Source organism: Lolium perenne, chromosome 4 (assembly GCF_019359855.2).
Source record: "Lolium perenne isolate Kyuss_39 chromosome 4, Kyuss_2.0, whole genome shotgun sequence".
In the NCBI taxonomy this organism is placed as follows: Eukaryota; Viridiplantae; Streptophyta; class Magnoliopsida; order Poales; family Poaceae; genus Lolium; species Lolium perenne.
The window spans coordinates 368,405,562-368,418,503 of record NC_067247.2 but is presented as its reverse complement, the minus strand read 5'-3'; the positions used below and the strand labels follow the sequence as shown (position 1 = coordinate 368,418,503).

Here is a 12,942-nt window from a genome sequence, read left to right as displayed (position 1 = left end):
TTAGTTGCTAGCTTTACTTTATTTACTGTCTTGCACTCTATATCAAAAACACAAAAAAATTAGTTACTTGCATTTACTTTATCTAGTTTGCTTTATTTACTACTGCTAAAATTAATACCCCTGAAAATACTAAGTTGTGTGACTTCACAAACACAAATAATAATGATTTCCTATGCACACCTATTGCTCCACCTGCTACTACAGCAGAATTCTTTGAAATTAAACCTGCTTTACTTAATCTTGTTATGAGAGAGCAATTTTCTAGTGTTAGTTCTGATGATGCTGCTGCCCATCTTAATAATATTGTTGAACTATGTGAAATGCAAAAGTATAAGGATGTAGATGGTGATATTATAAAATTGAAATCGTTTCCTTTCTCATTAAGAGGAAGAGCTAAAGATTGGTTGCTATCTTTGCCTAAGAATAGTATTGATTCATGGACTAAATGTAAGGATGCTTTTATTGGTAGATATTATCCTCCTGCTAAAATTATATCTTTGAGAAGTAGCATAATGAATTTTAAGCAATTAGATAATGAACATGTTGCTCAAGCATGGGAGAGAATGAAATCTTTGGTAAAGAATTGCCCAACCCATGGACTGACTACTTGGATGATCATCCAAACCTTCTATGCAGGACTAAATTTTTCTTCGCGGAACCTATTGGATTCAGCTGCTGGAGGTACCTTTATGTCCATCACTTTGGGGGCGGCTACAAAGCTTCTTGATAATATGATGATAAATTACTCTGAATGGCACACGGAAAGAGCTCCACAAGGTAAGAAGGTAAATTCTGTCGAAGAAACCTCTTCCTTGAGTGATAAGATTGATGTGATTATGTCTATGCTTGTGAATGGTAGATCTAATGTTGATCCTAATAATGTTTCTTTAGCTTCATTGGTTGCTCAAGAAGAAAATGTTGATGTGAATTTCATTAAAAATAATAATTTCAACAACAATGCTTATAGGAACAATTCTGGTAATAACTATAGGCCATATCCTTCTGCTAATGGTAACGGTTATGGTAATTCTTATGGGAATTCTTACAACAATAATAGGAGTTTACCCCTGGTCTTGAAGCCATGCTTAAAGAATTTATTAGTACACAAACTGCTTTTAACAAATCTGTTGAGGAAAAGCTTGATAAAATTGATATTCTTGCTTCTAAGGTTGATTGACTTGCCTCTGATGTTGATCTTTTAAAATCGAAAGTTATGCCTAATAAGGATATTGAAAATAAAATTGTTACTACAGCAAATACCATCCAAGTTAGAATTAATGAGAATATAAGATTAATGGCTGAATTGCGTGCTAGGTGGGATAGAGAAGAAAATGAAAAACTAGCTAAAGAGAATAATGTAGCTAAAGTTTGGACTATTACCACCACTAGTAATGATGATGATTCACATGTTGCTACACCTCCTACTATCAATGGTAAAATAATTGGTGTTGGCAATGTTTCTACTCCTAGTGCAAAGCGTACAAAACTGCCTGAAATTGCTAAAACTGCTGAAACTGCTTGTGATAAAACTGCTGAATTTTTTTCCAACATTGGGGATGATGATCCCATTGCTGTAGCTCATAATGATTTAGATTTTGATGATTGTCACATCTCTGAAGTTATAAAGTTCTTACAAAAACTTGCTAAAAGTCCCAATGCTAGTGCTATAAATTTGGCCTTTACAAAACATATTACAAATGCTCTCATAAAAGCTAGAGAAGAGAAACTAAAACTTGAAACCTCTATTCCTAGGAAGTTAGAAGATGGTTGGGAGCCTATCATTAAGATGAGGGTCAATGATTTTGATTGTAATGCTTTATGTGATCTTGGTGCAAGTATTTCTGTTATGCCTAAGAAAGTCTATGATATGCTTGACTTGCCACCATTGAAAAATTGCTATTTGGATGTTAATCTTGCTGATAATGCTAAAAAAAAACCTTTGGGGAGAGTTGATAATGTTCGCATTATGGTTAACAATAACCTTGTCCCCATTGATTTTGTTGTCTTGGATATTGAATGCAATGCATCTTGTCCCATTATATTGGGAAGACCTTTTCTTCGAACAGTTGGTGCTACTATTGATATGAAGGAAGGTAATATTAAATATCAATTTCCTCTCAAGAAAGGTATGGAACACTTCCCTAGAAAAAGAATGAAGTTACCTTATGATTCTATTATTAGAACAAATTATGATGTTGATGCTTCATCTCTTGATAACACTTGATATACACTTTCTGCGCCTAGCTGAAAGGCGTTAAAGAAAAGCGCTTATGGGAGACAACCCATGTTTTTACTACAATACTTTGTTTTATATTTGAGTCTTGGAAGTTGTTTACTACTGTAGCAACCTCTCCTTATCATGTTTTTGTGCCAAGTAAAGTCTCTATGGTAAAGTTGATGCTAGATTTGGATTGCTGCACAGAAACAGCATTGCTGTCTGTCACGAATTCGCGCAGAAGTCTCTGTAAAAAAATCAAAAAAATCTGCAAATTTACGTGTGTGATCCTCAGATATGTACGCAACTTTCATTAGTTTTGAGTTTTTCCGTTTGAGCAAGTTAAGTGCCCCTTCCAGGTTCATCTTTACGGACTGTTCTGTTTTTGACAGATTCTGCCTTTTATTTCACATTGCCTCTTTTGCTATGTTGGATGAATTTCTTTGATCCATTAATGTCCAGTAGCTTTGTGCAATGTCCAGAAGTATTAATAATGATTGTGTCACCTCTGAACATGTGAATTTTTGATTATTCACTAACCCTCTAATGAGTTTGCTTGAAGTTTGGTGTGAAGGAAGTTTTCAAGGGTCAAGAGAGGAGTATGATATACTAAGATCAAGAGGAGTGAAAGATCTAAGCTTGGGGATGCCCCGGTGGTTCACCCCTGCATATTTTAAGAAGACTCAAGTGTCTAAGCTTGGGGATGCCCAAGGCATCCCCTTCTTCATCGACAACATCATCAGGTTCCTCCCCTGAAACTATATTTTTATTCACTCACATCTTATGTGCTTTGCTTGGAGCGTCTGTTTGTTTTCGTTTTTGTTTTTGTTTGAATAAAATGGATCCTAGCATTCATTGTGTGGGAGAGAGACACGCTCCGCTGTTGCATATGGACAAATATGTCCTTAGGCTTTACTCATAGTATTCATGGCGAAGGTTGAATCTTCTTCGTTAAATTGTTATATGGTTGGAATCGGGAAATGCTACATGTAGTAATTCTAAAATGTCTTGGATAATTTGATACTTGGCAATTGTTGTGCTCATGTTTAAGCTCTTGCATCATATACTTTGCACCCATTAATGAAGAAACACCTAGAGCTTGCTAAATTTGGTTTGCATATTTGGTCTCTCTAAAGTCTAGATAATTTGTAGTATTGAGTTTTGAACAACAAGGAAGACGGTGTAGAGTCTTATAATGTTTACAATATGTCTTTTATGTGAGTTTTGCTGCACCGGTTCATCCTTGTGTTTGTTTCAAATAACCTTGCTAGCCTAAACCTTGTATCGAGAGGGAATACTTCTCATGCATCCAAAATCCTTGAGCCAACCACTATGCCATTTGTGTCCACCATACCTACCTACTACATGGTATTTCTCCGCCATTCCAAAGTAAATTGCTTGAGTGCTCCCTTTAAATTTCCATCATTCGCCTTGCAATATATAGCTCATGGGACAAAATAGCCTTAAAAACTATCGTGGTATTGAATATGTACTTATGCACTTTATCTCTTATTAAGTTGCTTGTTGTGCGATAACCATGTTTCTGGGGACGCCATCAACTCTTTGTTGAATATCATGTGAGTTGCTATGCATGTCCGTCTTGTCTGAAGTAAGGGAGATCTACCACTTAATGGTTAGAGCATGCATATTGTTAGAGAAGAACATTGGGCCGCTAACTAAAGCCATGAATCATGGTGGAAGTTTCAGTTTTGGACATATATCCTCAATCTCATATGAGAACACTAATTGTTGCCACATGCTTATGCATTAAAGAGGAGTCCATTATCTGTTGTCCATGTTGTCCCGGTATGGATGTCTAAGTTGAGAATAATCAAAAGCGAGAAATCCAAAATGCGAGCTTTCTCCTTAGACCTTTGTACAGGCGGCATGGAGGTACCCCTTTGTGACACTTGGTTAAAACATGTGTATTGCGATGATCCGGTAGTCCAACCTAATTAGGACAAGGTGCGGGCACTATTAGTATACTATGCATGAGGCTTGCAACTTGTAAGATATAATTTACATAACTCATATGCTTTATTACTACCGTTGACAAAATTGTTTCATGTTTTCAAAATAAAAGCTCTAGCACAAATATAGCAATCGATGCTTTCCTCTTTGAAGGACCTTTCTTTTACTTTTATGTTGAGTCATTTCACCTATTTCTCTCCACCTCAAGAAGCAAACACTTGTGTGAACTGTGCATTGATTCCTACATACTTGCATATTGCACTTGTTATATTACTTTACATTGACACTATCCATGAGATATACATGTTATAGGTTGAAAGCAACCGCTGAAACTTAATCTTCCTTTGTGTGTTGCTTCAATACCTTTACTTTGATTTATTGCTTTATGAGTTAACTCTTATGCAAGACTTATTGATGCTTGTCTTGAAGTACTATTCATGAAAAGTCTTTGCTTTATGATTCATTTGTTTACTCATGTCATTACCATTGTTTTGATCGCTGCATTCATTACATATGCTTACAATAGTATGATCAAGGTTATGATGGCATGTCACTCTAGAAATTATCTTTGTTATCGTTTACCTGCTCGGGACGAGCAGGAACTAAGCTTGGGGATGCTGATACGTCTCCGACGTATCGATAATTTCTTATGTTCCATGCCACATTATTGATGATATCTACATGTTTTATACACATTATATGTCGTATTTATGCATTTTCCGGCACTAACCTATTAACGAGATGCCGAAGAGCCGATTCTTTGTTTCTGCTGTTTTTGGTTTCAGAAATCCTAGTAAAGAAATATTCTCGGAATTGGACGAAATCAACGCCCAGGGTCCTATTTTTGCACGAAGCTTCCAGAAGACCGAAGGGGAAAGGAAGTGGGGCCACGAGGCGCCGCCACAACAGGGCGGCGCGGCCCAGCCCTAGGCCGCGCGGCCCTGGCGTGTGGGGCCCTCGTGTGGCCCCCCCGCGTTGCCCTTCCACCTACTTAAAGCCTTCGTCGTGAAACCCCCAGTACCGAGAGCCACGATACGGAAAACCTTACTGAGACGCCGCCGCCGCCAATCCCATCTCGGGGGATTCTGGAGATCACCTCCGGCACCCTGCCGGAGAGGGGAATCATCTCCCGGAGGACTCTTCACCGCCATGGTCACCTCCGGAGTGATGAGTGAGTAGTTCACCCCTGGACTATGGGTCCATAGCAGTAGCTAGATGGTCGTCTTCTCCTTATGTGCTTCATTGTTGGATCTTGTGAGCTGCCTAACATGATCAAGATCATCTATCTGTAATGCTATATGTTGTGTTTGTCGGGATCCGATAGATAAAGAATACTATGTTATGTTAATTATCAATCTATTACCTATGTGTTGTTTATGATCTTGCATGCTCTCCGTTATTAGTAGAGGCTCTGGCCAAGTTTTTACTCTTAACTCCAAGAGGGAGTATTTATGCTCGATAGTGGGTTCATGCCTCCATTAAATGCAGGACGATGTGACAGAAAGTTCTAAGGTTGTGGATGTGCTGTTGCCACTAGGGATAAAACATTGATGCTATGTCCGAGGATGTAGTTGTTGATTACATTACGCACCATACTTAATGCAATTGTCTGTTGTTTGCAACTTAATACCGGAAGGGGTTCGGATGATAACCTGAAGGTGGACTTTTTAGGCATAGATGCATGCTGGATAGCGGTCTATGTACTTTGTCGTAATGCCCAATTAAATCTCACAATACTTATCATATCATGTATGTGCATTGTCATGTCCTCTCTATTTGTCAATTGCCCGACTGTAATTTGTTCACCCAACATGCTATTTATCTTACGGGAGAGACACCTCTAGTGAACTGTGGACCCCGGTCCTATTCTTTACATCGCATACAATCTACTGCAATTGTTCTTTACTGTTTTCTGCAAACAATCATCTTCCACACAATACGGTTAATCCTTTGTTACAGCAAGCCGGTGAGATTGACAACTTCACTGTTTCGTTGGGGCAAAGTACTTTGGTTGTGTTGTGCAGGTTCCACGTTGGCGCCGGAATCACTGGTGTTGCGCCGCACTATATCCCTCCGCCATCAACCTTCAACGTGCTTCTTGGCTCCTCCTGGTTCGATAAACCTTGGTTTCTTTCTGAGGGAAAACTTACTGCTGTGCACATCACACCTTCCTCTTGGGGTTCCCAACGGACGTGTGTTTCACGCGCATCAGAGACCAAATCGATATTGTATCTTGATACGCACTGTCGTCAAGAAGAACCAGAACCGCAGGAGAATCAAGTCCCGATGCAGCCGTCAAGACCTACAGTTGTTTAAAAAAAATAGAACCGACGACCTGGTGTAGGTAGATGAGAGGCGCGTGGGATGCACACAACAAAAAACCTTTGCATGTGCTTTTATATATGTGTTTTTATATAAAGGAATATGATGTATGTAGATGTATGCGATACCGGAGGGTGTATCCTACTAACACCAACGACCATGCTTAGTGACAAACAAAAGCAAAAAAAAAACACCCTTTGGTATATGGGCATCTAGGGATGAACGAGAACATCTACTTGGGGCCAAGTGACAATATTGGCATGCATAACAACACTCCCTTGGTATTTTCCTTCTCAACTTCATGTTTTAGGACATGCTTCATATGTAGAGCTTACCATAAAAGTAATCAATTGTGTATACTTTATTATCTATAACATGATCATCACCATTGTTGAGAGAGAGAGAGAGGGAGAGAGAGAGATTGAGTGGCCCATGAACTTAGGTCCATTGCTAGCGTAAGAGTAAACCTGTGTCTTGTCATCTTGCACCATAGAGGATTGAGACATTTGTGAGATCCTCACAACCATTACCTTTTTTTTTATTTTGAAACATAAAAACAAACCATCACCGTTTGCATGTTTAAATTGCTTAGTGGATAGATAACTAGAATGGTGTCACTTTAGTTTTAAAATAATAGATCGGTTTACCTTCTAGCTCTTGCAGTTTGATACCCAGTACTTCCGCATTGATAGGTTCTACAATTACCCCGTGCACTTGCGAGTTGTTAGCGTCCATGGCGTGATACGACGGATGCGCTCTCTCGTGCCGTGATAAGATGTGGGAGACAACTAAGTCACCTCAAGCATCACGACGCGTCTAGATGTGGGGAGAGAGTGAGGGTAGGACTTCTGTGATGTTAAAGGCTCTTTACGAAGAGCATGGATTCATCAGAATGGATTCTTCATCATCATTTCTATAGAGGCCCGTATGGCAAACATAGTTAAAAAAATGTTTGTTTGCATGTTTTCATCGGCGGACAAATAAAATCAACCGTCCTCCATATTGGCTCCACGTCTATGACCCATTACTGGCAGGCCACGTCGGCCACACACAATTACGTTTAACCGGGGGCCTTATCGCAGTCGTTTTCGAAGAGGGGCATCCTTAGCGCCGCTTTGTACTAGTGATGAAGACCATAAGGCCCCAGACATTCCCGAGTAGCTGCAACCATCGAACTCCATGAGAGCTCCTACCATGCCCCACAGACACAGAGCTAAAATCTAGACGAAGAAAACCTTCGGGACTGCATAGTTGCAGGACTGCTAGTGAGGCCAGCACCCCGGCTAGATCTGGAGCATGACGACCCAGTTGCTAGACATGGGTGCATCACCCACCGAGGCCGAGAACAAAGCATGAGGAAGGCCCCACCGCCACCGCAACCAGCCGCCACACATGGCATGCCCTGTGGTTTCCTCCGACGGCAAGGAGTGTGTAAGCAACGTGGGGTACTTTGTAGTTTGTTTACTCTTTTTAGGTAAGAAATGCACTCTTGGTAATTCTACATCTCTTGGCAATTCTAAATGGATAGTTGGGGTAAAATGTGGCAACGAAACAACCGGAAGTACTAGTATAAAATCTTAAACAGGGTTAAACATGTCATAAATGTAGAAAACATAGTGTAGGAAAGTAGTAAATTCACTGCTTTTTTTTAGTTAAGAAAACCGCAGTCTTGGTAATTATTCTCACAAGAGGGTGGTATCATGATTTCTTCCCACACCTCCACGCCCCACGGAAAAGTAGCAACAAACGCAGATGGTGTTTGCGTCTCTGCCTGCGTATCCACACCCATCCCCATCCCCATCCACCTCCCTCGTCTCCTCCCACTCCCACGGCATCGCGCGGCGATGCCTAATAAAAGCTGTTTTTTCTTTTTTCTTTTTCAACTAACCTGGGACTGGAAGCAGGGCAAAAATAACACGCTATAAGGGGTAGCCCACGCGGCCTCTCTCCGACCCCGACTCCCGTCCGTCTCACCCTACGCAACAACTCGGCAGTTGCTTCGCCTCCCCCTCTCTGCCGTCGCCATCGCCGCCCTTCCCTTCCCCTCGACGCGCCCGCCCGCCGCGCACCTCGGTAAACTCCGCTGCCCTCCGCCCTGCCGCTCTTTTACTTCTTGCTCGTCCCTTTTGTTTCTCTCATCGAGTCCACAAATTCTTCATATAATTTGTGTTTTCTCTCTCTCTTTTCAGTTGCATTGCTCCTTCTCCCAGCCCCAGCCGCCGCCGCCGCCGCCGCCTCATTGTCCGTGCGCCGTCCCGTCTCCCTCCCTCCCCTGCTGTAAGAAAAAAAAAACTCTGCTTTTCCTTCCTCCAGGCCACAATCTGCTCTGCCCGGAACCAAGATTGCGTCTTTTTAGCGCCCTCGGGGACGCGCTCCCAAGAAACCCTCTTCGATTTTCGGCTCAAGATGACCGGCAGGCACCTTACCTATCCCCGCTGACCACCAGCTACCGTTAATTCTCGCAGGGTTTACCGGGGCCTTTGTTTCAACTTGGCCGGGGGTTTTGGGCCGGATCATGGGGCCGGCGGTAATCGAGATCGTCTCCGACGACGAGACGGAGGTCTCTCCAGCTGCCAAGCCACCCGCCGACGCCCTTGACTGGGCCTCGACCCTCCTGCTCGATGACGACCTCGGTGGATTTGGGGAGGGTTTAGTAGATGATTCCAAGCTGATACAGGACTTCCTGGCCACTCTGGAGGGCGAAAAGAAGAGTGCTGCTGCTGCTGCCGCTGAAGACGACGACGACGATGACTGTGTGATCCTGGAGGGCGACCCTGACAAGCCCCTTGTCCTCGTCGTCAAGGAGGAGAAGAAACCTGGTGACAAGGATGGGCCAGACGAAGAAGAGTTGCAGGTTCTTGGGGAGAAAGGAGAGGTACTGAAAATTCTTGCCCTGTACATCTTTATGCTGCCACATTGCGATTTGGACTCATATATTGCTCTACGGCGCTTTCTCGGTTCATGTATGCGTTGCATTGACCGCCGTTTGAGGCTCGGGTCATGCATTGTTAGTCGTCTTCTAAGTTGTCGTGCTGCGATTCGTCGCCGTCAGTTTCTGTCAGTTCGTACACGTGTTGCATTGACCAGCTGTTGCGGCTCCAGTCATACATTGTCGTCGGGCGTCATCTATGTTGTTGCATCACCGTTCAATTCATACAATGTGGTTATCATCGCTAGAAATTGTGTTGTCTTGTTGCGGTTCGAGTCATACATTGCCGTCAGTCGTCATTTATGTTGTCGCGGTACGATGCGATTCATACATACATTGCCGCTCTTGTCATTGCCATATGTCATACTTTCAGTCAGTATATGGGTTGCATTGACTGGCCAGCAGTTAGATACATTGTTTTGTCGGTTCTCATATGCATTACATTGACCGGCTACTAACAAGAATGGGCCTATTGACATTTTGGAGTTCCTTTATTTAGGCTAATCTTTGCAGATTTCTGTTTCACCTGTACACAAACTTGTTCCTAGGAATTTAGTTGCTATGCCAAAGTTTACTTGGTTGCATACTTTTTTTTTTTTTAACTTTTGCAAGCCTGATTTGGTAATAACCATCATTGCTACATGACTCCACTGTTAGTTGTGTCTGCTATTTTATTTAGTTTTGTGCATCAACCAACCACCTATAATATATTAAGCCATTAGGGGAAGTTAGGCATCTACTTGTATTTCAATAGTACTTTTGTTGCCCCTGTCATTCTGAATGCCATGGATAGCCTTGCTTTCCATGAGACGACTTCTCCATGCACTGCTATTGCAAAATACAGTTTTTTGTTGGCTCTAACTGGATAATATTATACCTTGGTGATGACTTTAATGATCCTCTTGTAAAAAAAAAAAAAGACTTGTGTGATTCTGGATATTGTTATCTTATGTATGGCATATCCTATAGTTGCTGATGATGAAACTAGTCATTATTCAAGGAAATGGAGGTGCCCCGCTGATTATCATGACAACATATGTTTCCAGGGTGTATTCTTGAAATATGACAACATATGTTTCCTTTCCTTATATCCATAATATTGATTGTTGATCATCTGCATCCAGGAGCCATCTCAAAGCTCTCAATTTGAAAGAACTATATGTGGTCTTACAGTTCTCTTCCTTTTCAGGTAGCATGCAGGGATTTCCCTCATCCACGCCATCTATGTGCTAAATTGCCTTTCAGAACTGGATTCCATGCTAATCATTGCACTATGGTTAGTTAACCCTCGTCTCCCTCTGATCAAATTGTGGAACAGTACTGAATGCCTATTGTTCCAACAGGGATGCCTTACCATATTCTGCTTTCCCTCTTGATTAATGCAGTGCCACTGTTATGTTTGTGATTCCCCTGCTCCATGCCCCAGCTGGGGCAAAGGTACCTTACCTACTGATCATTGCCATGCTACAGATAAGGATGGAAAATGGAGCAAACAGAGGCAACTACTTAAGCGTAAGGGCCTGTCACCATCTAAGCATGAAAATATCAAGAAAATGTTACTCTCAAGCACAAGAACACCATCCTCTCAGCAATATACAGGGCATCAAGTATCAGTTCCACAACCATTTACACCTTTGGGGATAACTGTGAACCAACCTTCAGCTGGAAGAGTTCCTGTTGCAAGCAATGTCATCCAAAATCAACAAATGCATCCACCTGTGAGAGCTGCACAGAATGTGGTGCCAGCTGTCCATCTGCCGAAGGCATCCGCTCCTGCCCCAAAAACCACGGGCAAACGATCCAAAAAGCCTGTGGCTGCTCCGACAGTTTATACAGCCCCAAATGGTTATGGCTTGAACCGTGCTGTTCCGAATGATGTACCTTGGCGTCCAGAACCCTTGGGTGTAATTCAGACACAAGGGGCACCAGGAAGCCATGGAATGCCAGGAAGCAATGGACTGCCAGGAATGAATGGAGCACCAGGAAGGAATGGACTGCCGGGAATGAACGGAGCACCAGGAAGGAATGGGCTGCCGGGAATGAACGGAGCACCAGGAAGGAATGGGCTGCCGGGAATGAACGGAGCACCAGGAAGGAATGGGCTGCCGGGAATGAAGGGAGCACCAGGAAGGAATGGGCTGCCAGGAATGAAGGGAGCACCAGGAAGGAATGGGCTGCCAGGAAGCAATGGCCTGCCAGGAATGAACGGAGCACCAGGAAGAAATGGACAGCCAGGAAGGAATGGACTGCACGGAAGCTATGGAGCACAAGGAAGAGATGGAGCAGCAGGAAGCAACGGAGCAGCAGGACGTCCAGGGCAGCCAGGAGGTACCGTTACGGTTATTCATGGTAACCCTACTCAGCGTTCTCTTGCTGCACCGGTACAGGTTCATCCAAGGGCACATCTTCGTGCTGCTCTTGGTACTATGCAGGCTCTTCAGTACTCCGCGTGGACAGCTCCGGGAACACAGCGCGCGCAAGATCCATCAGCAATCCAAAAATCATGGCAGGCTGCACTTGCTAATCTGGCGTCTGATCTGGGTGTGTCTGATTACAACACGAATCCACCACAGGTGCAACAGCCTGTCAGCACCCAGCCTCTGCAGCACAGTCAGCTACTTTCACAAGCAAAGGCAAGCCAGGGAGGTGAAATGCAGCACAGTAATACTCCGGCGACAGCACAAATGAGGCCTTCCAGTAATGGGCTTTGCCAGCTGAATCCCAAATCTGAAAAAAGTGTTGTTGGGATGCCGAAAACACAAGCCACGCAAGCCTTGTGTGTGATGAATTCCCACAGCAGTCTTGCTCCAAGTGAAACTTATCTGAAAAGTTTGGTAGCTAAACCTGCTGCAAAACAGTGAGTGTCCCCTGAATCGGATTCTTGATGCCCTATTTTTTTTGTCTCTTTGAACATTGGTAGTTGTCAAAACAGTTAGATGTCGAAATTACAAATATGTTTTAGCTGACAAACTTCCTCTCTGTCCTATCTTAGTGGAGTAGAAAGGGCACCCCTATAGGAGAGTGAGGTGCTGTAGAGTTGGGATTTCTAATGTATTGTCTTTAGACTATGAATTAATGGTTTAGTTTCCAGTGGAAGAAAATTCATCATAGTTCATTGATGTGTTTCTTCATAAATCATGTGCTTAAAATGGCTGGTTGCTCTGTTTGGTGACCAGGTTTCATATTTGTGATGGGCATCATGTTTCATTTTTCCTCGGTATCTATTGTTCATGCTGTCTTATTTTCACAATTTTGTAAATTGATTAATAGGGGAATTATGGATATTGTAATTTCAAGTAATTTACATCTTGTGTTGCTTTGTATGCGGCTGGTTTTAGTAAATTTCTCAGATATTTCATGGCTACTTGCTGCCTTCCTTGTCCCTGGAGCACCTGTTCAGTCTGAAACAGAGTGATACAACAGGCAACGGAGATTCCTGCAAATGAGTTTGACATCTGGATACAATGTTTAACTTGCATTATGGATTGTGATTATCTGACAATTT

The 12,942-nt window shown here is 42.7% G+C and overlaps 1 protein-coding gene across 1 annotated transcript; it reads left to right on the top strand.

Annotated features, from left to right (window-relative positions):
* Positions 1–8,458: 8,458 nt before the first annotated feature.
* On the top strand, positions 8,459–12,644 carry LOC127296652 (uncharacterized). Its single transcript, XM_051326828.1, has 5 exons — positions 8,459–8,581; positions 8,698–8,785; positions 8,974–9,383; positions 10,627–10,713; positions 10,823–12,644. Exons 3-5 carry the CDS (start codon positions 9,024–9,026, stop codon positions 12,296–12,298), a joined length of 1,923 nt encoding a protein of 640 aa, XP_051182788.1. The 5' UTR covers positions 8,459–8,581; positions 8,698–8,785; positions 8,974–9,023; the 3' UTR covers positions 12,299–12,644.
* Positions 12,645–12,942: the final 298 nt, after the last annotated feature.